The 26,831-nt window shown below is 35.2% G+C and overlaps 1 protein-coding gene across 7 annotated transcripts in view; it reads right to left on the bottom strand.

Moving 5' to 3' along the window:
- NBEAL1 (neurobeachin like 1) overlaps window positions 1–26,831 on the bottom strand; it is a 166,285-nt gene that overhangs the window by 53,071 nt on the left and 86,383 nt on the right. For all 7 annotated transcript variants that reach the window (XM_061148972.1, XM_061148970.1, XM_061148969.1 and 4 more), the window contains 11 exons: window positions 25,195–25,354; window positions 22,413–22,501; window positions 18,853–19,428; window positions 18,341–18,516; window positions 17,351–17,504; window positions 16,920–17,048; window positions 10,689–10,994; window positions 10,443–10,592; window positions 6,441–6,598; window positions 4,157–4,281; window positions 1,590–1,716 (listed from right to left, as the gene is read on the bottom strand). In XM_061148972.1, coding sequence (XP_061004955.1) covers window positions 1,590–1,716; window positions 4,157–4,281; window positions 6,441–6,598; window positions 10,443–10,592; window positions 10,689–10,994; window positions 16,920–17,048; window positions 17,351–17,504; window positions 18,341–18,516; window positions 18,853–19,428; window positions 22,413–22,501; window positions 25,195–25,354 — 2,150 coding nt within the window. The remainder of the gene's footprint in view (window positions 1–1,589; window positions 1,717–4,156; window positions 4,282–6,440; window positions 6,599–10,442; window positions 10,593–10,688; window positions 10,995–16,919; window positions 17,049–17,350; window positions 17,505–18,340; window positions 18,517–18,852; window positions 19,429–22,412; window positions 22,502–25,194; window positions 25,355–26,831) is intronic.

The following is a 26,831-nucleotide window of genomic DNA, read 5'->3' on the forward strand; positions in this document are numbered from 1 at the left end:
GCCTGAGTCACCTATACCGAAAGGCAACATATTATATGAAATACATGAAATGTTGAACACAGGCAAATCCATACTGGAAGAAAGCCAATAAGCCATTGCTGGAGGATGCAGGGAAGGAAAATTGGGACCGATTACTGAAAAGTATAAGATCTGCTTTTGGAGTGATGGAAATGTTCTTGGACTAGATAGTGGTGACACTGCACGACTCTGTGAATAGACTAAAAAGCCACTGAACTGTACACTTTAAAATGGTTAATTTTATACTAAGTGAATCTCAATTTTCAAAAAATATATCTGTTTTTAAAAAAGCAGTCAAAAATGAAGACAAAAATCTCCACAGGTGACAAAAGACTAAGATAATGTGTGGCTTACAGATCTTCTTTATAAGAAATACTGAAGAGAGTGCTTCAGGCTTAAAGGAAATGCACCAGATGGTAATATGAATGTACCCAAGGAAATAAAGTATATAGATAGGTAATTATGCAGGCAAATATAAAGGAAAATAAAGGAAAACATAATTACATAGTTTTTTCTTCTCAACTGATTTTAAGACAAGTGCATAAAACACTAACAGCATAAGCTGTGCTGTTGGGCTTAAACTATATAAAGGTTTAATATTATGGTAATAAAACAAAGCAGACATGAGAAATGAAAATGTTTTGCATTTGCTCAGGGGAAGTTTTTGGGGTTCCCTGGTGGTTCAGATGGGAAAGAATCTGCCTGCAATGCGGGAAACCTGGTTTGATGCCTGGATTGGGAAGATCTCCTGGATGTGGGCATGGCAACCCACTCCAGTATCCTTGCCTTCAGAATACCCATGGACAGAGGAGCCTGGTGGGCTACAGTCCACGGGGTCACAAAGAGTTGGATACAACTGAGCAACAAAAGCACAGGGGAAGTTTTTAAACTACAAATTCAAAAATTTTAAATATATCTAAGGCTATTCAGGGTATATATTTTTTCCAGGTAGAGGTCTGATAAGTTATATTTGTCCATTTCATTTAAATTGTCAAATTTATTGGCATAAAGTTGTCATTTTCTTTTAATTATTTTAATGTATTTCTTTTTAATCATTTTAATATCTGTAATGTTTTCTCCTCTTTCATTCCTGATACTGGTAATTTATGCTGTCTTTCCCTCCTAAATAGTCTAACTAGAGGTTTATTGTTCACTTATCTGATTTTTAATGACCAGCTTTTTTTTACTTTTTATTTTTCTTGTTTGATTTTCTCTTTCATGGATTTCTGCTTTTATCTTTGTAATTTCTTCCTTTTGCTTAAGAGCTTATATTTTGTGCTGTACTTATCATCTAAAACCTCACTGTCATCCTATAAATTTGGTAATGTTTTTATTATCATTCAGCTCAAAATATTTTCTAATCTCAAGGTCCAGCTCCAAATTAACCCAGTTCTAAGAAGCCTTCAATGATTTCAGTTGACACTGATAGACTCCTAACAGTTGATATAGTATTAACTATTGGATCCTGGAAATGTATAGTATTACAATTTCAAGCAACTATTTCCCACAATTTTACAATCCCATTTCTCAGAATAAAGTAATCTCAAATTCTCTCAAGTACTGATACATACATATTTACTCTGGCTGTTATTTCCTCTTCAGGAAGATCCAATTTATCCTCCTCCATATCACTAACTTTTACTTGTTTCACCACTTCCAGAAGCAATGAATCACTGGAAGGCTGTGAGTGTTGGATACCTGTTTAAACATAATATATCTGTTAAACACAAACTAGAAAAATCATATCAGAGTCCTTCTGTAATTTCTGACTGTTAATGTGTATTATAAGAAGGTGCTTGAAATTTTCTAAGATAAAAAAGTGATTTACTACAGAAAAGCTGTTATACATGATTTAGAGTTATCTATGCTGCTTAACTGATTTTTTAAAAATTATTATACATATAACAAATGGAATAAATGTTTTTAAAATGGTATTTGTTTTTTTTTTTTTCTTTTGGTATTTGTTTTTAATGATGGTATTATTTATGTTTCAGAAATAGGCCAAATAATCTCTTTAACCATATTTACTTCTAAAGCATGCCAATAAGTAAGTGTTATTCTTACTACATTAATTCAATAGCATTATCCTTACTGTGTATTTGTACTATAGAAATATTAAGAAAGAATGTGAAAAATTATTGTTAACTGAAAGATAATACTTAGGCCATTCTGAAATGTTCCTTTCTGGAATACATGGAATAGATAACTCTGATACACATATATGCCACAAATGTAATGAACTATGCATTATGTAAGAAGGCTGGCTAGTGCAATGGAAAGAACATGGGTTGTGAAGTGGTAAACCTAAATTCAAATTCCACTTATTAACCACATGACCCCTCTGAACCTATGTTTCTGTAACTGTGAAATGGAGATACATCACATTATACATAAAATAAATAGTAGCTATCCTTACTGTACATTTACCTCTCAATTATCTGAGTGGCATAAAAGTAGTAATGAAAATATATGCATAATTTATAGATAGGACTGGAAAAAGTTCATATGTTTAACTATGAATATAGACATTGCATATTTAGAAAATAAAAATAATTCATGCTAAATAACAAAACATTGTAAAGACAACAAAAACGCTCAATTTCTCAAACGGTATTCTTGCTCTGACACATAAACTGAATTAACCTAATGTACAGTTGCAATTTTCCTTTATAAATCTGTTTTGATCACACACAAGTCTAGATAATCTGATATAAATAGAATGATATTGATGAAAATACTTATAGACAAACATACGGAGTAGGTAAAACACTCTGCAGTTATTTCTGAAGTAAGCTTCAGGGAACTTTATAAGTTTTAAAGACTGATACCACTGGTTTTCTACTATTACCAATTTCACTTTGAAATGTATGATTTCTTTTATTATCACCATTATACCTGGGATAATTTTGAAAACTAGGTAAAGAGAGAAAGAAATGGAAAAAGAGAAAGGACACTGGTCTTCCTGAACTTAAAACAACTGTGACCAAGAAGAAGAAACATAAAATTATATCTATGTACATGTGTTAAGAGGGATGAAGAAGGAGAGGAAAGGGACAAGGAATTTCCTGGAGTGATATTTCCTGACAGAAAAGAAAAAAAATAGAGAATACTATTCCTTAAATGTTACTAAATTGAAGTCATTCACCAAAAGATGTTTTCTGAGGGACAAGTATAAAATTTCAAGAGGTAGAAAAGCATAATAGTCTCAAGGACACAAACAGGGAGGACAAACTTGTATGCAAGTGACCATTCCTATATATAAGAGATTCTTAAAGTTAGTGTTTGTATCAGAGAAAAGGCCATTATTTTACATTAAGGAAAATTACTGAGTCTCATTTATTTCAGAATGTAAGATTCGAAATGGCAGGCATGATAGTTCTCTTCTTTTTATGGCACTTACTGTACAGGCCAATTTATTATGGCAATTTTTTAAAAATAAGATTAAAAAATTGGTACTCATTTTATCTATAACTTAGTCATTAAACACAAGATGCACAACTAGCTTTGGTAAAGTAACTACAATTTAGTATACACATGACTCTTAATACTTTGGGATATTTCAGAGACCCTTCTTCAAAAATAAAAGGATTTGTCAAGTCAGATGGTTATAAAGGAAGGGCTTCCTAAAGAATTATAGACACTCTTTAAAATCTGTTTTGATATACTGCTAGGCTACATGTTTTTAAACACTTTTTTTTTCTAGAAAAAAGGCACTGACCCATCTAGATACTAAAATGTCTGGAGTTCTATAAGAAGAATAGGTCATAAAAGAAAGACCTAAAGAGTTGCTAAGAATTCGAAATATATGTAAGATTAGCCTCAGTTTTAGGAGGCAAAAGGCTCAGGTACTGTATTTTACTATACCATAATGGATACAGAGACAACACATTTCACACCAACTGCTGTATAATTTTATGAGTTTATATTTTTCTTTGAAGACCTGCAATCAACTGAAACAGGAAGCCATTTTAGATTTGACTAAGATTTGACAAAGGCAACATAGATATAAATATCAATTATAAAATATCACCCTCTCTCAAGAACAAACAATTTTCAAACAATTAATAAAAACAATTACCACCCCCTACCACCACTCTCATTATCTTCAACAGATAATTTAACAGCCATTGGAACTCACCTAGATTATCTCTCAAAGCGCTAGCTTCTTCATGGGTTTTGAAATTATAATTTGGTACCAATTTAAGTCTCATGCGGGAATAATTTTCTACATTAGCTAGTTTCCAGTGAATTGGATTTTGTTTCCTATGAATATTCATAAGTAAACAAATAAAATTATTTTAGCTTAAAATTACAAAAGATCAGTTGACTGAAACAGAGTAAAAAAATAACATGTATTTTACGTTTCTTTGACATCATTTTATAAAAGCATTCACATTCGTATCTCATTTGACCCAAATAATCCTGAGGAAACAAACCAATGTTAGTATGCGTATCAACAGTTTATACCTAAGGAATCTAAGACAGGCTAAATTACTTGCATAAGATGCCATGGAGTTTACAGACATCAGAAATAAGATTTGAACAGAAATCTTCAGACTTATAGCTTGATATATTTTACTCTTTCACTGTTACAAGGAATTTCTTAACTAGCTATGTATATGTTTATTCCAAATACAGTTTTCAAAATAAAATAATAATTTTACTACAAATAAAGATAATATAATTGCAAATGGATCAAAGATCTAAATATGAGTTAAAGCTCTCAGGGGAAACATAGGAGTAAATCTTCATTACTTTGGATTTGAAAATGGTTTCTTAAATATGATATCAATAACATAAGCAAAAAAAGAAACAGATAAACTTGACTTAAACTTCAAGTCTTTTTGCACCAAAGGCCACTTATCAGGAAAGTGAAAAGACAACCTATGTATTTATAGACAATATATCCAATAAAGGCCTATTATCAAGAAAATAAAAGGAACTCTTATAATTCAACCACAAAAAGTCAAACAATCCAAGTTAAAAATGGACAAGAAAAAAAAAGAAAGGCCTTATACATTTCTCTAAAGAACATATACAGATGTTAGACAGATGGTGAACAAGTATAAGAAAAGATACCAATGTCATTAGTCATTAGGGAAATGCAACAAAATCATAAAATACCACTGTATAACCAATAGATGACCATAATAAAAAAAAAATTTTTTTTTAAGACATGTATTATAGTAAGGTTGCAGAGAAACTGGAACCTTCAAGCACTGCTGATAGGAATGGGGCAGCTGCTATGAAAAACTATTATGCAATTCTTCAGCAAGTTAAATACAGAATTACCATAGCAATGCTGCCTGCAGGTATATGACCAAGAAAACTAGACACAGGTGTTGAAGCATATACTTGGTCACAAATGTTTACATCAATACTATTTACAATGTGTACATGCTCAGTCGTGTCCAACTCTTTGCAACCCCATAGACTAGAGTCCACCAGGTTCTCGGTCCACGGGATTATCCTGGCAAGAATATTGCAGTGGGTTGCCATTTTCTCCTTCAGGGGATCTTCCCAACCCAGGGATCGAACCTGTATCCGCAGTGGCTCCTGCACTGGCAGGCAGATTCTTTACCACTGAGCCACTGGGAAGTCCACTATTCACAACAGCCACAAAGAAATCAACCCAAATAGCCATCACCCATTTCATACAATGGAATATTATTCAGTCATAAAAAGGAAAGAAAGTACTAACACATGCTACAACAGAGTGAAAACACTATGCTAAGTGAAAGAAGTGGCACAAAAGGCCGCCTACTGTCTGATTTCACTTATATGAAATACCCAGAATAGGTAAATCCATAGAGACAGAAAGCAGACCAGCAGTTACCAGGGATCAGGGCAAGAGTTAATAGGCAGTATCTATTACCAGTTCCAGGGTTTCTTTTTCAGGTGATGAAAAGGTTCTCAAGTTGGACAGTGCTCTCATCTCAAGCTGATTACACAACATTAGAAATGTACTTACTCTCACTAAATTATACACTTTAAAGCAGTTAAAAGAGCAAATTTTCTATTAAGTGTACTTTACTAGAATAAAAAAGGGCTGTTAAAAATATGTGTGTGTGTAACATAATTCAGCAAAACAGAAGTGACTGATCAAGTAAAGAAATAGTAACATATTCAAACACATAGCATCACTAACCCTAGCTCAAAGAGGTCGCGTCAGGAAGACAGAAGTAAATGGAGTCAAAACAAATTCTATGTTAAAGGGTAAGAGTAAAGGAAACAACTCCACAGCGAAAAACACATAAACACCAAGCTCTACACTCACCAAACCCATAATTCATAAAAGACAAGCAAATTAGTTAAAAGCACTCTTGTAAAAACTGGATTGGAGAGGTCAGGGGAGAGGTTCATGAAGTTCTAGATCAGAGTTCTAAAGCAGAGGGCATTTAATGAACAACAGCTAATCCTACCTTTTAGCCCAAGGTCCCCTTTCACATGTAAGATAAAGCTTGACTGCCTTCCAGCGTCTCAGAGTGGCTAACTGCTGACTGCTAAGTTGTTTCATCATGTTATTATACCTCAAGTTCTCCTGGCGTGCTTTTCGATTAAACGGCTCCACAAAAAACTCCTGAAAGAAAGAGCAATAAAGAAGAGCACTGAATCATGTATTGAGAGGTATATTTAAATTTGAATGTCATAATTTTAGAAATCTGACTCAATAAAATCATAAAATGAAAGAAGCTGGCAACCAACAGGATTTTCTTATTCCATTAGAATCATTAATATGACTCTAGCTATAATACTTATTTTTTTAATATAAGAAAAGAACAAGCCAACAATAAAAATGTGAAGAACTTCAAAACTGTAAAGTGTCTCAAAATCGGATTATTAAAGCCTTAGAATTACTAACTGTATCCCATCAAGTAAAATGATTTTCTTTGGGGATCTTTTGATCTATAAGGCATCTGGAATCTGACTCAAGTCAAATAAAGTAAAAGGAAGAGGACCACATTCCACACTAGTACTGATGGCCGGAAAGGCAGTGCGGAAGACAAAAGAAACCTATAGGAGTAAATCTCTCACAGTGAAAAATTCCATCATTGAGGAGTGCTTCTCTCAGAATAGCATCCTCTCTAGCAAATGAATTCACAGACCTATTCCAGTTTTCAGGATAAAATAAGATTCTGGTAATAAGTTCTACCAAGATATAACTCTAAACCCTGAAATTAAAACTCTAAAGTTTTCAGAAAGACAAGAGGTAAGTCTGGTTTAGGACTTCCCAGGTGGCGCAGTAGTAAAGAATCTGTCTGCCAATATAGGGGTTTGATCCCTGGGTGGGGAAGATCTCCTGGAGGAAGAAACAGCAACCCATTCCAGTATTCTTGCCTGGAAAATTCAATGGACAGAGGAGCCTGGCAGTCCATGGGGTTGGTTGCAAAGAGTCAGACACAACTGACCGACTGAGCATGGAAGCCTGGTTTACCGATCTCACACTGACATTGATTAATTAAGAAATATCAGGAACTAAAATAGTATTCAACTTGATTCAAACAAATCAACAGTGAATTACATTAAAACGAATGGTTAAAGACATGGATTTAAAAGACATCTTTTACTTATTTTTTTGGTAATGCTACACAACTTGTGGGATTTTAGTTCCCATGTGGGATCAAGCCTGAGCCTGTACAGTGGAAGCACAGAGCCTAAACCACTGGACCATCAGGGAAGTCCCTACCAGGCATCTTTTAAAGAGTTAATACTGTACTATATGGTTGAGGTACAAGCTTTGGAGCTAGACCTCAGTACAAATCTTACCTACTTAATTCTCTGAGGCTTGGTATCATCACTGGTAAGGTGAAGTTGACAATAATTGTCATGTGCTAAATACAGTGCTAGAAAAGTAGCAAGCTTTCAATAAATTAGTTATTATTATAATTATTACTGTAATTACTGCTAGATTTATACAGTATCAATGATTTGGGATACAGTGTTATCAAATATTTAAAACAGATCATTGCTGTGACAACTGAAGAAGTCATGAAAATTCCATGATAATTAAACATCAATTTCACAGCTTTAAAGTTTGAGCACATGAGGATATCAAGCACATAAATTAGGTTTTTCTAGAAGCTAAGGGTGAAATTACAGAGAAAAGAATGGTTGGAATAGTAACTGGTAGAACTTTTTTTTTTTAGTAACTGGTAGAACTTCTATGAGGGAAATATAATAATAATTATTGTCATGATTGCTACATACCAGCAATTCCACTTATTCTAGGGAAGTCATCCTGAATAAACACAAAAATGTGACTACAGAGATGATCAATACTATCTATAATAAAGAAAAAACTGGTAAATTAGGTCTAAAACCAGGAAATAAGTTTAAATTTTCTAATATAAAACATCATGGAATATTAGCCATAAAATGGCATGGGAAAATACTCACGACACATTTTAAGTAGTAGCAAATGAAACTATCATTTCACTTAAACTAAATATATACATACAAATACAGGAAAGATAATACAGCAAAATGTTAGTAGTAGTGGATTACAAATATCTTTTTACACTTAAGTTTTGAAATAAAGCTTTATTTTTATTTGATCTTCTTGGTTTCATCTGTTTTGCAGTTTTTAGCATATATGTTCTGTACATATTTTGTTAGATTGATATCTAGGTACCTCATTCTTTTTCAGTCTTACTGTAAATAGTATTTTTTTTTAAATTTCAGTTTCCAATTGCCCATTGCTACTGTATAGACTTATGATTAAATTTTGTATATTGATCACAGATAATCATGTGATCTGTAAATAGTTTTATTTCTTCTTTCCCAATATGTCTTTTATTTCTTTTTCTATTCTTACTGAATTTGCTACATCTCACAGTACAATACAAAGAAGCATGAAACTGAACATTCCACCCCTAATGGGCAAAGCACCCAGTTTTTCACCATTAAATATGAAGCTAGTTGTAGGATTTTTGTAGAGATTTGGGTCTTCCCTTCTATTCCTAGTTTGCTAAAAACTTTGATCATATATGGATGATGAATTTTGCCAAATGCTGCATCTACTGATATGATCATGTACCTTTTTTTGATAAGCTGATTAATATGACTGATTATCAAATGATTATCAAATGTTGAATCAGCCTTGCATTTACAAGAAAAACTATCCCGGTTGTGATGTTATTTTATTATACATTGCTAGATTTGGTTTTTATCTACGTTCCCAAAGGGATACTGTCCTCAGTTTTCTTATACTGTTTTATATGGTTTCAATATGTGGGTAATATTGCCGTTATATAATGAGGTGGGAAGTTATGCTACTTTTCTATTTTCCAAACAGATTGTGAAGAACTAGTCTAATTTCTCTATTAAATATTTAGTGAAATTTGCCAGTGAAACTATGTGGGTCTAGAATTTTCTGTTTTGGAAGGTGAAGTGAAGTGAAAGTCGCTCAGTCGTGTCCAGCTCTTTGCAACTCCATGGACTATACAGCCCATGGAATTCTCCAGGCCAGAGTACTGGAGTGGATAGCCATTCCCTTCAGGGGATCTGCCCAACCCAGGGATCAAATCCAGGTCTCCTGCACTGCTGGAGGATTCTTTACCAGATGAGCCACAAGGGAAGCTATTTAACTGTAAATTCAATCTCTTTAAGAGATAGAGGACTATCCAGGTTATCTACTTATTATTGAATTATTTTTGGAAATTTGTATTTGTGAAGAAACTGATCAATTACATTTAAAGCATCTTATTTATGTGTCTAGATTGGCCGCAATAATCCAACTAGCATGTTGATGTCTGTCAGGCCAGTGGTGATTAATTTCTGGTAGGAGTATTTTTTCCCCCTTTTCCCCCCCTCAATTTGGCTACAAGTCTATCAATTTTATTGGTATTTTGAAGAAGCAGATTTTGGTTTCACTGACTTTCTCTATTGCTTTTCTGATTTCATTTTCATTACTTTACACTTTTTAATAATTTCTTATTTAAAAACTAACGTAGGGAATTCCTTGCCGGTCCAGTGGTTAGGACTCGGTGCTTTCACTGTGATGGCGGGGATTCAGCCCCTGGTGGGGCAACTGAGATCCTACAAGAGGTGCAGCACAGGTGGAAAAAAAATAACAGTAGATTAGCTTATTTTTTCAAGTTTCTTAGGATGGAATGAACTTATTAATTTGAGGTCTTTCTTCTTTTTTAGTATAAGTACTTTGTGTTATAAATTACCCTCTAAGCACTGGTATATACACAGCCTCCTGCTTATCAGTTTAATAGACATTTTACATAATCACTGTGCATAGAACATTTTGATATTAATTTTTAAATTGCTACTTATCTTTTAAATTGCTACTTTTCTTCTAATACTTCTAATACTCTTTGTTTTCAAAGTTCAGGCTTGTTATTACTCTCACTTGAAGATTAACTGCTTGAAACCAACATAAAAAACTAAATATTAAAACATCTAATAATTTTTACCTGAAACTTGAGCTTGCTTTCTCCCCCTTCCCGGTCTCGCTTATGCATATTCACCATTAAGGCTTCGTAACAATCCTTCCAATAAAGTGCCATGCTCTCATGACCATCATAAAATGTATGGGTTTCATATTTCTTCATGTAAGGTACAATCTTATAAAAAATATAAACACACAAAATTTACTATATGCTTCCATAAAAATGATACTTTAGAAGGAAAAAACCTCACTCAATAAAGACAAAACTTACATATTTTTCAATGTAAACTTGCCATTCATTTGAACTGCAATATTCTTGAAAATCTTCAAAAAATGAAGCGCTACCATTTGTCAAAGGTAAAGAAGGCAGATGCAAGTTCATGAAGAGAAGTTCATAAATTTTAGAAACTAGGGTACGGACAAGGGGAATCAGAAATGAATATATTTCAGTCTGTTCCTTGATTGACTGACTCAGAACATGTTCCAGCTTCCCTAAAATGTAACATGCTTCATCCTGATTTTCAATCACTTTGGTTTGAAGAAGGGTGTTTAGCTTAGCAGATGCCACTGCACAAACCTGGAGGAAAATAGTAAAATAAAGCAGATATTTAGTAATAGCAAAGTTCTTTGGCTCTTCTTGAAATTGTTTTTTAAAATAAATTATAAAAGTAACCCATGGAATATACAGAAAAGTTAAAAGGTTGATAATTAATCACCCCAACATCCACTCTACTCCTTCTTATAATTTGCAAGAAGCGGGGAATGATTCCATCTCTAGTTCCAACTTAGGTCCTAAAAGATATAAGCCAAACAGAATATCCAACCCCTTGCCACACTGACTGGTTCAGGTAACTCATCTCTCAGTCAACTCATGTCATGGTATTTGTCACATGGATTCATTCAGGCCAAGTATAGCTTTATTAGTGCAATGTCAGAACTTTTATACAGTAACTATAAAGAACTGTGAAAGGGCTTGGATACTATCTCACCTTCAAGCTAACAACTTAGTTTACCATAGTTTCACAGATGCAGGCAGAAGAATGAGACTCCTGGACCAGAAACGAAGATCTATAGCATTAGCAATAACCAGAGTATCAGGCAGAGAAGGCAATGGCAACCCACTCCAGTACTCTTGCCTGAAGAATCCCATGGACAGAGGAGCCTGGTAGGCTACAGTCCATGGGGTCATGAAGAGTTGGACACAACTGAACAACTTCACTTTCACTTTTCACTTTCATGCATTGGAGAAGGAAATGGCGACCCACTCCAGTGTTCTTGCCTGGAGAATCCCAGGGACAGAGGAGCCTGGTGGGCTGCCGTCTATGGGGTCACACAGAGTTGGACACAATTGATGTGACGCAGCAGCAGCAGCAGAATATCAGGATTTGCCCTGTTTCCCAAACTAATTCCATGCTGAGAAATGAATAGGAGGAGATGATGCCTGCACATGCAATGGTTGCATTATAAGAGAGGAGCCCCAAGCATAAGGGAGTCCAAGTCTTTTACCCAGGGTAGTAAAAGTGCCTGAACATTGCCTTGGAGGGAGATACTATCTTTATCACACTGGACAGTAAAACAAAACCTGCCTTTTAGTCTGGAGGGAGATATGATCTCTGTCTTCTCCAGCTGTTTATTATACATGCATCCCCAAAAAGACAGTTCATCACAAAGGCAACCACTGTCTGTATTCACAAGAGATCCATGAAGAAATGTCTACCAACAAGGACTATAGGAAGAAGGACTCTTTTTCTCTGAATATGAACAAGGAAGCATGCAGCCTCAGTTCCTGCTGGCAGCCATTCTGTGATGGTAAGGGCAGCCAGCTTAAGACAAGCTGGCACAGGATGGAGAGCAATGCTACAAGAACAGCAAACAAATGCAACTGAAGCCTTGCCTGAATTGTGCCTTGAACTCATCTTAACTATGGAATTTTCAACTACATGCATCTTCTAAGCCATCTTGTATTGGCATTTCTGTTATTTGGAATTACAAGCATTCTTACAGATAAAGAACAGTACATAAGAGACCAAGTAAAGTTCCCAAAGAAAATACACATTTAGGACACATGCATGCATGCTCAGCCTCTAAGCTGTGTCCAACTCTTTGTGACTCCATGGACCGTAGCCCACCAGGCTCCTCCGTCAATGGGATTCTCCAGGCAAGAATATTGGAGTGGGTTGCCATTTTCTTCTCCAGGGGATCTTCCCAACCCAGGGATCAAATCTCACACTCTTGGATCTGCTGCATCGGTAGGCAGATTCTTTACCATTGAGCCACCTTGGGAAGCAGAGTCCCCAAGGTAAATACACATTTAGGGTACAAACTCACACAGAGTAATACTCTATATTACTCTTAAGCTCTGGCCTCAAACTTCACTGTAGAAAGGCAAATTAGAACACAAAGGCGCCTCCTTTCATTGAGACTAGAGAAAGATATAAGTCTTAAAATCATAACAAGACAAACGATTAAAAAAAAAAAAAAGCACCTCCTTTTCCCTTAACCTATATCCCAATCTTGGATCATATTACTTTCAAAATAAAAAAGAGCAAGAGAAAAAAAGGAAGTATTAGAAACCAACATGACTTCAAAAATTAAGTGTGCCAAAAACTCATCTGAGCTGTATGCACAGGTCTTCGCAGGCCAAGGCAACAATAAGGGATCTCAGGCAGTCTTTCCATAAAAGAAGACTTAAAGAAGCAAATAGCATTTGAGGAAATAACCTCTAAGATGGTTCAAAATTTTAACTTTTCTATTTTTAACTTAAGCTTCCACTTGTGAAGCATCTCTACCCTCCTCAGGTTTTCCCCAAACCCCTTCATTTTACTCTTTGAATCTGACTAAAGCAGCGTAAACCCAATAGAAGGCAACAAATGTGAGACAAAAGGTCATAAAATCTCAGTTTCCAGGAAACACCAATGCTAATATTCTAGACTTTTTTGCAACGTGTTTTTAAAAACACTGTTTACATAAAAAGTTGAATATTCAGTGCTCTGCTTTTAACTAGTGTCACAGTATTACATAACTATAAGTTTATATGTTTATTTAAAAGTATAAAGACACTTTTAGTGAATACAATAATTTACATACCACTGTCCACCCCCCCTACACATAGATATGATCCCCCTGCCCTCACATTATAAAGAGTACTATATTATGATCCCCTGAAAAATGACAGAAACACCAATGCCTTAGTTCCCTGCTTAATTACTGAGTGATGCCCCACACAAAGCATGCAGGGGAATTTTCAGAAAGCTCCTCTAGGTGACTTCACGTGCAGCTAGTGAAGAGAACCATTAGATGAGCTAAGACCATTGAGGGAACAGAAACCCAGACACAATGGTGACCACGTGCAGCATCTAAAGAAATGAACAGCTACTTAGTCCTGCTTTAAAGATATGCTGGGAAATTCTGGCATTTATGTGAAATCTCCTGATAATTAAATGCTGGGAACTAAATAATATAAACAGGCCAAATAAAACAAATTTGCTGGCCAGATTCATTTTGCAGGCAATTCTGTTTAAACCCCTATGAGGGAAGGGCTTCCTTTCCCAATCTTTTAACATGCACGACCTCAGGGAAATCTGCTTTTAGCCTGAGAGAGTGAAATTAAACAAGTAGCTAGAGAGAAATGTTCTAGATCACTAACTACTGGTTGACAGAATCAAGTCTTAGCTGTAGGTGCTACAACTCTTCATTTATTTTAATAGGTATTTATGTAAAGTCCTACTATGGAACAGGCACTGGATATTTAATGGTGAACAAATTATAACAGACATGTTATTTCTCCTTGGAAATCTCACCAAGGAGAAAAACACTGAGGGTGAATATCAGTGGTAAAAACAGAGTCCTGACATCTAAAACAATCAGCTACCCAGCATGCTGGCTCCAAGGGCTTTAACAGCCACCAGCTCATTTCAGTGAAAAAGCCAAAAAAGTCATCTTGTTCTATTCCGGCATGGAGGAAAAAAGAAAACTACAATGAACTACAATAAATGTGTACAAAGATTGCTTGATATTTTAGATTATTACTTCAGGATACAGTTTTAGAGTAGAATTACTAGACAAAGAATGTAACAATCTTTCTAAAAGTCCTTAGTCCATATATTTTCGAACTGTATTTAAAAGCTGTAGAATTCAAACATTCATCATTTACATATCAGAATGTCTAGTTTTGTTGAGCTTTTCTGCATTTCCATGTTTTCTGCAAAGACACTGTATTACCTGTATGATTAGGGAAAAAGCCCACTATATTAAAAAAGTTAGTAACATGGGGAAATAAGTTTACTATAATTGTAAGAAAAATAGAAAAGAACACAAAATTATAAAAATATATGATGGTTTCCATCACCCCCCCCAAAAAATATATACAAAGAAAAAATATTAAAATGTTGAGAGATCATTTCTTAGGCTATAGAATAAAGCATGTTTTACCTATTTTTTCCTCTTTATGTTTTTTGTGTATTTTCTATAATGAGCATATTTTCTTTTCTGATTGGAAAAAAATACTTACTGAAAAGTATGGCCTTCTGTAAAATGAGCAGACATATGGTATTTTAACATCCTCATGCTCTTATCAATATTATAGCAAGTTTATATTAGAAACCATCCATACCACAACTCCCATACACCAAGTACCTAAAATTCCAATATCAAAAATGAATCTATAGCCAGGTAAATAGCCATGACACAGACATAACTTAAGATAGCACATTAAAAAGCAGAGACATTACTTTGCCAACAAAGGTCCGTATAGTCAAAGCTATGGTTCTTCCAGTAGTCATGTATGGATGTGAGAGATGGACTATAAAGAAAGCTGAGCGCCAAAGAATTGATGCTTTTGAACTGTGGTGTTGGAGAAGACTCTTGAGAGCCCCTTGGACAGCAAGGAGATTCAACCAGTCCATCCTAAAGGAAATCAGTCCTGAATGTTCATTGGAAGGACTGATGCTGAAGCTGAAACTCCAGTCCTTTAGCCACCTGATGCGAAGAAGTGACTCATTGGGAAACACCCTGATGCTGGGCAAGATTGAGGGCAGGAGGAGAAGGGAATGACAGAGGATGAGATGATTGGATGGCATCACTGATTTGATGGACATGAGTTTGAGCAAGCTCTGGGAGTTGGTGATGGACAGGGAAGCCTGGTGTGCTGCAGTCCATGGGGTCACAAAGAGTCAAACATGACTGACTGACTGAACTGAACTGAACTGAAATAGCCATGGGACACAAGTCATGACTAATTCAACCCAGGTGAACACAAACAGCCAAGTAAACAGAAAGATGACAGACTAAAATCTGCATGCAACTTCTTTAACTTTTAACATTTTAATTTAAAATAGAAACAATAAATATTCTGTGTGTTCATCTTTGATTTACCTTCATTACAGAAACCTAACACAAAGCTAACACTTGGTCTTCACTAAGTGCTTAATAAATGAAAAAAATGAGAAAAATATAAAACTGAAGTAGTGTTTTAGTATAGAAAAAGATTTTGACAGAGCAATTTAAAAAATAATTTTCTTAAAAATGCAAGCCCTAATTGAAAAAGACCCATGTATCCATTAGCTAGAACATGGAAGCAACTTAGATGTCCATTGACAAATGAATGGATAAAGAAGCTGTGGTACATATACACAACAGAACATTCAGCCATAAAAAGGAATGCATTTGAGTCAGTTCTGATGAGGTGGATGAACCTAGAACCTATTATACAGAGTGAAGTGAGTCAGAAAGAGAAAGATAAATATCATATTCTAATGCACATATACACAATCTCAAAAAATGGCCCAGAAAAATTTATTTACAGGGCAACAATGGAGAAACAGACATAGAGAATAGATTTACGGACATGGGGAGAGGAGAGGAGAGGGTGAGCTGTATGGAAAGAGTAACATGGAAACTCACATGACCATATGTAAAATAGATAGCCAACGGGAATTTGCTGTGTGGTTCAAGCAAACTCAAACAGGGGCTCTGTATCAACCTAGAAAGGTGGGATGGGGAGGGAGATGGGAGGGAGATTCAAAAGGGAGGGGGTAGGTATATGTATACCTATGGCTGATTCATGCTGAGGTTTGACGGAAAACAACAAAATTCTATAAAGTAATTATCCTTCAATAAAAAAATAAATTAAAAAGAAAAACAAGACAAACCAAAACAAACAAAAAAAATGCAAGCCCTAAACTGCACATGTACAAAAGTCTATGCAGGCTATACATCTCCTAACTATGCTAAATACAGATGATTTGAGTAACGCCCTCTAATATAAGCTATGTATTAATGCTCTAAAAGAAAAGCATAAATTACACAGAGTCACAAACATCAGGGAAAAAAAGTAACTGACTACCTGCCTCTCAAGCTTGTTTCTAATCCTACAAAATTGAAAGCAGAGTTAAATCGTGATATTTTTGAAACTAAAAAATTAAAGTGCTGAAACATAATTGCCATTCAATTATTACACAAATTCAGTGCAAGTATATAAAATAATGTAAAAGAAGCGACAAACCTGCAAATTACCCCTTCCAATGAAGCCAAGCAGCAACTGGATTTGAATCTGAGAGAGTTTCACCCATACTGGACTTTCAGCATACCAAACTGACAGACTGTCGAAGAGCAGCATCAAATCCTCTAAAAGCTAACACAAAGGAAAAATTGAGAAATAAAAATACTCCCACTTTTAAATCTACCTATGATGAGCTTCCCCCAACAGTAATACAAATCATAACTATTTCAAGGCTAATTCAATATTCAGCTGGTAAAAAACAAAAGAATTATCCTAGCAATAGTTAACAAAATCTGTAACTATCACATCTTATCCATTGTTTATTGCATCTGATTAAATATTAATGCTCTGAAAAGAGGATATAAAATTTCTTTCTTTGAATAAAGTCTCTTACTACCAAAAAAAAAAAAATGATTTCAAAGAGATGTTCGCACCTTCTCAGTCCAGATGTTCGAATTGACTAGTCCCTCTGACTGCAGGAAGTCCTGTGTGATCAGTGTGAGGCGGAAAGCATTTTCAGCAGTTACGGGATTTGTTTTTGCTTCTCTGTTTTCTGTGACGGCCCATTCTAACATCTTCTGTAGCAAACTAGGTATAATGCAAAGCAAAACCACTTTACACTTATAAAAATAACAGGTCATTAAAAAATGAAAAGAGAACAGCAACAGCAAAGCCAGCTATTTATTAACAGGAGTGTATTTCCAAAGATACACTCTCACTGGCAGGTATCGTAAGACATTGTGGGTGAATTTTAGTAACAATGAAACCACTTTTTCATCTCTGGAGTATCTATCTTTAGTATAACCTAATACTAAAAGGCAGAGTAAAAGTTACCTGTTTGACTTGACCTTTAAAAAAAAAAAAAAAAGCTATGAAAATAATTCACATTCTGGCTATGAGATATTTAGAAGTTTCTTTTAAAACTGAAGTTGGAAATGTTAGGGAAGAAAGCCTTATGCCTTACACAGAGTCTAGCTCTGTGGAAAAACAAGAAAGTAATTCTGTGGTAGTGTGCTGCTGTTACGATGTCCTACCACATGCCTGGAACTCAAAGCTTTAGAGGAGCAATTTTCATGAAAACACCACTCCCTTCCTTTAGTATGGAAGCACTCAAATCTGGGCTAGACTATATAGAACACAATGCAGCAAGTCCTTAGATACCACAAGAAACAATTGAAACAATGAGTATATAATCACCTCAAACCCAAATTAATGTAAGATTTAAATCTCTCCACATTGGAGTCAGCTTTGTATTTCTCTCTAGATCCCACTAGAATGGAAACAGACAGGAAAAGTGCTGAGCACAAAGCTTCCCCTTTTCTCGCTCCCCACCCAGTGAATATGGAATAAATGTTCAATAACAAATATTTTAGACTCCTGCCCACTTTCAAAAGGAGAGGGGCTATCACTAACAGAATGCTTACATTAGTTTTATTTCATCTGATGGTCGAAGTAGCTCACTGGATATTCCTGGTTTAGTTAGTGCTGAAAACACTTGTCCCCGTTCAATCCAAGTATCGTCATCAGACTTTTCTAGTCCCTTACACATTATACAGCTCAAAATATTGGTCAGTAACTGAATAAGCTCCTCCTCACATCTCTATAAAAAAGATAAAAATAATATGAAATTACTGGAGGGAAGGCGTGTTAAAAACATATAAACAGAACCATCGGGTACATAGATTATAATCATTTAACATATTTTTAAGGTGTCTGGATGAACCTAGAACTTTACTAGGAAGGCCCCAGAGACGTGAAGAGGATAAGACACTGGCTTTGCTCTCAAGACACTCACCACTATTAGACTTCTAGGTGTCTAATAGCTTCAATCATGAGACTTGGAACATGAATAATATATGAAGTGATTAACAATTACACATTTCTGAGGTTAGACATATGAAAATAAAAACATATTTGGACAAATAAGGCATCTTACCTCTTTGTTTTCAAGTAAAGATAAGTCATCACTAAAACCCACATCATTTGTGACACTGCTTTCTTTGTCGGTTTGCACAGGAAACGGCTTCATGGACTCTACTGGGGAAGGTGTGCTGGGCAGGCTGTCTGGCATCTGACTTCCGCCATCACTCGGTTCACATGAGTCAATGCCACTGAGATCCAAACTCAGAGGTGAAGGGTTATTATGCCAGAATTCTTCTTGATTCTCTGATTTGAAAGATGGTTCTCCCATCAAGCTATCTTCTTGAAATAATGGCATGTTTGAGTCCAGAGACTGTCTATCCTCCAAACTCCACTCATCTGAAGACACAGGAGCTGAGGCAAAAGAGGCAATTTTTTCTTCATCTGTCTTTTCGTCAAAGTTACTCTTCATATCTTCCACTGATATATTTTTATCATTGTCTTTCATTATAATAGCCCTACTGTGCTTATGAAGAGTATTTCCATTTTCAAAATTTGCTTTTAAAAAGAGCCTAACTAAGGTGTCTTGCCAGCCCACTTGTTGAGATATCTGATGTGCTGCATCTGGCTGGGACTGCAAAATCTGTAGAATCTGCAAAGAGATTAAGAATGCAAAAATTTGTCAAAAGGTAAATGGTACTTTACATCAGAAACAGTTTCAGTTATTTCATGACAAAGTAATTTAATAAGAAACTTTGGAGGATATATTTTCAACAGATTATGTTCTTAATTAGATTAGAAACTATTTGGAGGGCAGACACTGGGTTCGCAACTAATCTGAGTACTACTCATTGTATATCTAGAGTAGGGATATATTCAAATATTTGCTGAAAGATAAAAAAGGAAAAAAGATAAAATAATCCTCCACATACCAACATACTCATGTTACTAACTTAATTTGGTCAGAGAAAAAATATAAACTGATTTAAGGTATATATAAAATGTAATAAAGTTATATCCTCTCAACTAAATACTCTCCATGAGCCTACTACATTTGTTTAGCAAATACTGAACATCAGCTATGTGCCAAAGTATTGGATAGTTCTGAGACTTTGGCTACCTATTGCCAAGAGCTGACTTGTTGGAAAAGACCCTGATGCTGGGAAAGATTGAACGCAGGAGGAGAAGGGGACAACAGAGGATGAGACGGTTGGATGGCATCACCGACTCAGTGGAGATGAGTTTGAGCAAACTCTTTGGAGATGATGAAGGACAGGGAAGCCTGGCGTGCTGCAGTCCCCAGAGTCACAAAGAGTCAGACATGACTTAGAAATGAACAACAGCCAGGTGCCACGCAGAGTCCTGACACTAGGGTGTGGGGAGTCATTAGAACACATAAAAAACTTTGAAAGACCCTAAGGACACCAAGAATAATGTCCCATATCATTCTTCCCCCCAAGCAAAGTTAATAGGTTGCTTTTGCAAAAACTTTTTTTTCATTAACTCTATATGGTATAAACAAACAAAAACTGAACTTTAATTCCAGAAAACTATTTCCAGTGAGATGGATGCGGCTATTTAGCTAGAATAAGAAACTGAAATTAAAGAGTAGGTATTGACGTGACAATGTGAATGATCTCTAGAATCCCAAATGACTTCATATTTTTTGGATAAAAACAAATTTTCAAACACTGTATCAGAAATGATGTTAAAAGTGGTCTGGCCCCAGAACCCAAGTTCTCCCCACTACACCACACTGCCTTCTGGTAGAGAACAGGAAGGGTCTTGGGGAAGAGCAAAGCCCAACCGTATAGCACAAAGAACTCTGCTCAGTACTCTGTAATAATCTACATGGGAAAAGAATCTTTAAAAGTGGGTATATGTATATGTACAACGGATTCACTTTGCTGCATAGCAGAAACTAACACAACACTGTAAACCAACTGTATTCCAAAAAAATTATTGAAAAAATTTTAAAAAAATGTATAAGAAATGCTGTTAGGATCTTTAAGATTTAAATCACAAAGCCAACTAACTTCTAAGCAGATGGAAAGAACTTCGGCTCCCAGGGTTTACAGAGTTATCTCTTTATCAGAATTTCTAACTCTGACAAATTTCATAACAGGAGAGGAATTATGTCAGTGTGGACTTCAAAACTAATGGTTCTTACGTACACTGACGCTGGTACAGAAAGCAGTCGAGCAAAGTGAGCTACAGTGACATGTGAAGGGTCTCAGTGAGCTACTATGCCTCTGTCAGCGCAGAATATCAGCTTTAAACATATTACATCTTGGTAGGCAAAGAAACTTTTCATGACTTTAAAGTTTCCATGAAATAAGACTTGCAGCTATTTTATAAAAACTAGGCTGCACTGGGAGAGGTTTCTAATTGCACACTGAGAGGAAAAAGATAAATTTACATGACTTGCTTCAAGAAAAATATAGCAAAATCCATTAATATGTAAAATGTGAAAACTCCTTGAAGAGCTATTGCATTTCATAAATTATGTCCTACATATGTATTACCACAGATAGGTAAATATCTGTGTTAAAAAAAAAAAAAAAGCTCCTAACAGAAGTTTGTTAACATGGTAAAACAGGAAACAATCTAAAATGTCCATTAATAGGAAACCACATTATACTTTATAGAACAGTCATAGAATAAAAAACTATGTGGCTGTTAAAGAGAAACATGGGAACTTTCCTGTGGTACCGTGGATAAGAATCCACCTGCCAATGCAGAAGACACGGGCTTGATCCCTAGTCCAGGAAGGTTCCACATGCTGCAGGGCAATTAAGCCCATGTACCACACTGCTGAGCCCATCATGTCTAGAGCCCGTGAGCTACAACTGCTGAGCCTGCTTGCTGCGACTACTGAACCCCAAGCACCTAGAGCCCGTGCTCTACAACAAGAGAAGCCACTGTAATGAGGAGCCCGTGCACCACACCGAAGAGAAGCCTTTTGCTCACCAAAGCTAGAGAAAGCCTGCGTGCAGCAACAGAGATCCAGTGCAATCAATCAATAAGTAATAAATAAAATAAAAATTAAAGAAAAAAGGAGAAATATACATCCAGATTTACTGATGGAAAGTACTGTGACATAATTAGCAAACAAAATGAAAAAGAAAAGCAAGGAAGCAAATTAAATACCAGACTGGTCATTGGTTGCCAGCAGAAAAGGTTTTCAGCAGGAAGAAGCACATGGGATAACCATTGATCAACTTAGTTAAAGGTGAAATGAGTGGACTGAAGGCAAATAATTGTTGGAATACACTCATAAACTAGAGAAAACCCTTTCCATAAAGGTCAAAAGACTCAGAAACTCTAAAACATGGTATATGAATTAGAAAAGGTCACAACTGAAGGATCTTTATAAAGAAAATAGTCTCTGGGAATATATTTTTGACTCTGAGAAGGGCATTATTTCCAGGAGCTCATGTATGGTGAAGAAGAACAAATTTGTATGCTATATTTCTTATTATTACATAAAGTTAATTCACCTCAAAAAGTAAACTATAACATTATGTCATATAAAAGATATTAGAACTTATATCTGGTGAAAAATACTTAATCTAAAGGTTATTCACAATATAATAATACTGCAATTCTTAGAGTATATTTTTAAAGTTTACTAACCTTTCTGCAGATGACCACCCTGACATTTATATAGGCTCTGTGAGATATATATACCACAGACAACAGATCTTTGAAATTAATAGCAGGATCTATGATAGAAAAAAAAAAGACAGTTAAAATTAAGTATTAGAGAAAAAAACAGAAAAAAATGTGTTAATAGTTATATATAAGCTGACATATTCATTTCATTTATACTTTTTTCGTGCTGTCAACAAAGATGCCTTTTCCCTCAACTTTATTAAGATATAACTGACATAAAAACATTGTTTAAGGTGCAAAACACAATGATTTTATATATATACATAGTGAAATGATTATACAATAAAGTTATTAAACACATCCATTATGTCACATAGTTACCATAATTCTTTTTGTGGTGAGGACATTTAAGGTCTGCTCTCTTAGCAACTTACAAATATACAACACAGTATTGTTAACAACAGTCACCATGTTATAACTTAGATCCGCAAAACATACTTATTTTACAACCGAAAGTTTTCACTCTTTGTACCTTTACTGGTTTCCCTCACTGCCCCAGCTCTGGCAACCACCCATCTACCCTGTTTCTCACTTTTTCCCCCTACAGGTTAAGTGAGATCACATGGCATTTGTCTTTCTTTGCCTGACTTATGTCACTTACCAGATTGCCTTGTAGGCTTTTCCATGTTGTTGCAAATGGCAGGACTTCCTTCTTTTATATGGCTAATATTCCATTTTGTGTGTACATATATATACATACACACAAACATATATACATGCCTGACTTTTGGTACTCATTTATCTGTCAATGGACACTTAGGTTGTTTCTGTATCTTGACCATCAAGAATGATGGTATAATAAACACAGCAGTGCAAATCATACCTCTTTGAGATATGATTTCATTTCCTTTAGATATATACCCAGAAGAGGGACTGCTGAATCATATGGTAGTTCTATTTTTAATTTTTTAAGAACCTTCCAAAGTGGCTGCAAATTCATATCCATTGAATCTGAGCTGACTAGACATGAATTCAATGGACAGTCAGCTCAAATTTAATGGACTCATGTCCACTGGCATGAATTTGAGCAAAATCCAGGAGACGGTGGGCAGAGGAACCTGGCATGCTGCAGTCTATGGGGCTGCAAGGAGTTAGACACAACTTGAGCGACTGAAAAACAGTAGTGGCTGCACCAGCTTATAACACATTCCCACCAACAGCACTCAAGGGTTCCCTTTTCTCCGCATCCTCACCACCAGCACTCAAGGGTTCCCTTTTCTCCGCATCCTCACCACCAGCACGTTTTCCTCTCCTCTCTCTTTGGTAACAGCCAAACTAACAGGTGGGAGGTGATAACTCACTGTGTTTTTGATTTTCATTTCCCTTATAACTAAGGATGTTGAGCTTATTTTCATGTACTTGTTGGCCATTTGTACATCTTCTTTGGAAAAATGTCTATTCACATCCTTTGCTCATATTTTAACTGGATTTTTTGCTATTGAGTTGTAGGATTTCCTTATATATTTTAGATATTAACTCCTTATAAGATTTGATTTATAAACATTTTCTCCCATACTATAGACTGCCTTTTCCTTTAATGATGGCTCCTTTTGCTATGTAGTTTTCTGGTTTGATCTAATCCCATGGTTTATTTTGATTTTTGTTGCTTCTGCTGTCATATGTAAAAAATCATTGCCAAGACCAAAGTCAAACAGCTTTTCCCCTATGTTTTCTTCTGGGATTTTTACAGTTCAATTCTTACACTTAAATCTTTAATCTATATGAGTTAATTTTTGTGGGTGGTGTATGGGTCCATTCTCATTCTTTTACAAGTGGATATTCAGTTTTCCCAACCACGTTTATTGAAGAGAGTATCTTCCCTCCATTGAGTTCAGGGACCCCTTATCAAATACTAGTTTACTGTACATGCATAGTTTTATTTCTGGGCTCTTGATTCTGTTTCACTTTTTTATGTGACTATTTTTATGTATACTGGAGCACACTCTTTTGATTACTATAACTTTGTAGTGTAATTTGAAATCCCGAAGTATGATGCCTCCAGCTTTCTGCTTTCTCATAAAAAGAATGATACATAATAGTCACATAAATGCTGAAATAACTGTTTCATTTTAAGAATCACAGATCTGTTTAAATTTTACAAAGACAATAGGTTTAGAATGTTTAACATCTTCCTCAGTAAACCATAAATAGCTGTTCTTTGATTGCCTAAACATACTGTCCATGCTGCTTGGATCTTATACTTGTATTACCTCCTTATGTATATGTCTTACCAATAAGATGATAAGCCACTCACAAAGAAGCTTATCTTAGGTCTTTCTGAATCTCTAGCATCTGATATAAATTCTACAGTTCACAGTAAGTACTAACAAAAAGGTTTATAAAAGCAAAATTAGAAACAAAAAAGAATATCTAAAATTAGTCATTTTTCCTTTAAGATTTTAAGCTCTGTAAAGAAAAACAATATCTTGTACATATTTTCTCTAGTGTCCTTTTCTTTTTACATAGTCAATTATTTGCTTATCACTCAGTCAATAAACATCTACTGAAGGCATGCAAAGTGAGGTTCTATGCTATGCTCTGGGGAGACAAAAACAACAAAGGTATATTTGAAACAGTATCCGTTGAAAGCCCTGCTGAATCAAGTTAACAGGTAATTTTAAAAGCAACCTGAGGAAAGGGGAGGAAAGAACCTTCAAAAGAAAAAAAATTTAGAGCCATCAAGTAGAATCATATGATGATGAAGAACATTTCTATGCATCAGTATTTTTAGCCTCGGTCATACCTGTATTTATAATTTGATTGGTGAGACTTTTAATCAGAGAAGTATTAATAGGTGCTTCATTAAGAAGGAGTCCAAATCCTGAGTAGCCAACTTCTCTGAGTCGAATACGTTGTTTACTTCGTTCATAAACATTTGTGCATTTCAACATCTGTTCCATAACCTGGTCACAATGGTAATATATTCATCTCAATATAGAAAACTAAGAACAGTTGTCACTTAGGTTAATATTGAATAAATATTAGTGTACAATGTTTTTGGAGCATTTATTCCTTGAGAATTAAAACAAAAACAGCACTAATAGGGAAGACTATTCCATATCTTGCTCTCATTAAAAAATGAACTTAAAAATAAACTGGACTGAAATGCAACTGCATTTGAATAATTAATATGTTTCAAACCCCAATTTATATCAATTTCTTGGTAGATAAAAGAAATAATCTAAAATAGTAATTTAAAATAATAATTTAAAAATTATTTAAAAGAAATAATTTAATTTTCTTTTAATGGCTTAAAGTGTAGAGGGAAAAAATTCTATAACTTGCAAGAAGAACAAAAGTGTGCTCTGAAAGATAAGAAAGATACTTCTAGATCAATCTAGTAATCTATTTATGTGATAGTTGTCAAAATAATTTTCAACAAGGAAATACTGTGAAACACCTCATCCATATGTTAAAATGGAAGAATGAATTAGTAACCTCAAACATCTTGAAGTTAAATCATTAATTTTACGAAGTGACATACAGAAAGCGTTTATGGAAAGGGTAATCTTGGCAAAATAGTATCATGAACAACCTCTGCGGGGCCATTTTTGAAGAAATGACATTAAATCTCCATATAGGTACCCTGTATGGCTTTACAGAATAGCTTCAGGGGTCACCATAACCAATACTCAGGAGGGGACTATGTCAGACCCTCATTAATGTACTTTTGTTTTCCAAAATTTAGGAATTCCAAATAGAGGCAATCCAAACATAACCCCACGAGTAGACTTTATGTCACACTAATGATGTAGGGGGAAACAACACCCACAGGGAATTTGGCATAACAAAGGAGAATAAATGATGAAAAAAATGCATTTGCAGTAGAAATATGACTGACTTTTTAAATTTTAGTTAACCAAAAAAGTGGAGGGGGTGGCTTCAGTCAAAGTTCAAAGTCTGGGATATTCTGGAAAGCTTAATAAAACATGTCCTACCATCCTTTAATAAGTTACTAATTTCCCCACTTCAGTTTCATCTGTAACATGATGATAATAATATCCACTTCATAAAGTTGCTGCAAGGACTATATAAACTATACATAAAATGGGCTTAGAGAAGTGAAAGTGAAGTTGCTCACTTGTGTCTGACTATGTGCGACCCCATGGACTGTAGCATACCAGGCTCCTCCGTCCATGGGATTCTCCAGGCAAGAATACTGGAGTGGGTTGCCATTTCCTTCTCCAGGAGATCTTCCTGACCAAGGGATTGAACCTGGGTCTCCCACATTGTAGGCAGATGCTTTACCATCTGAGCCACAAAATGGGCTTAGTGCTTGATAAATAGTGGGTGCTAAATAAGCTTAGTATGATGGGCCACAAAGACCCACAGAAAGTCAAAAGGAGGTAAGAGTTTTTCTATTGAGTGTGACAAAATGGA

Source organism: Dama dama, chromosome 8, assembly GCF_033118175.1.
Source record: "Dama dama isolate Ldn47 chromosome 8, ASM3311817v1, whole genome shotgun sequence".
NCBI lineage: Eukaryota > Metazoa > Chordata > Mammalia > Artiodactyla > Cervidae > Dama > Dama dama.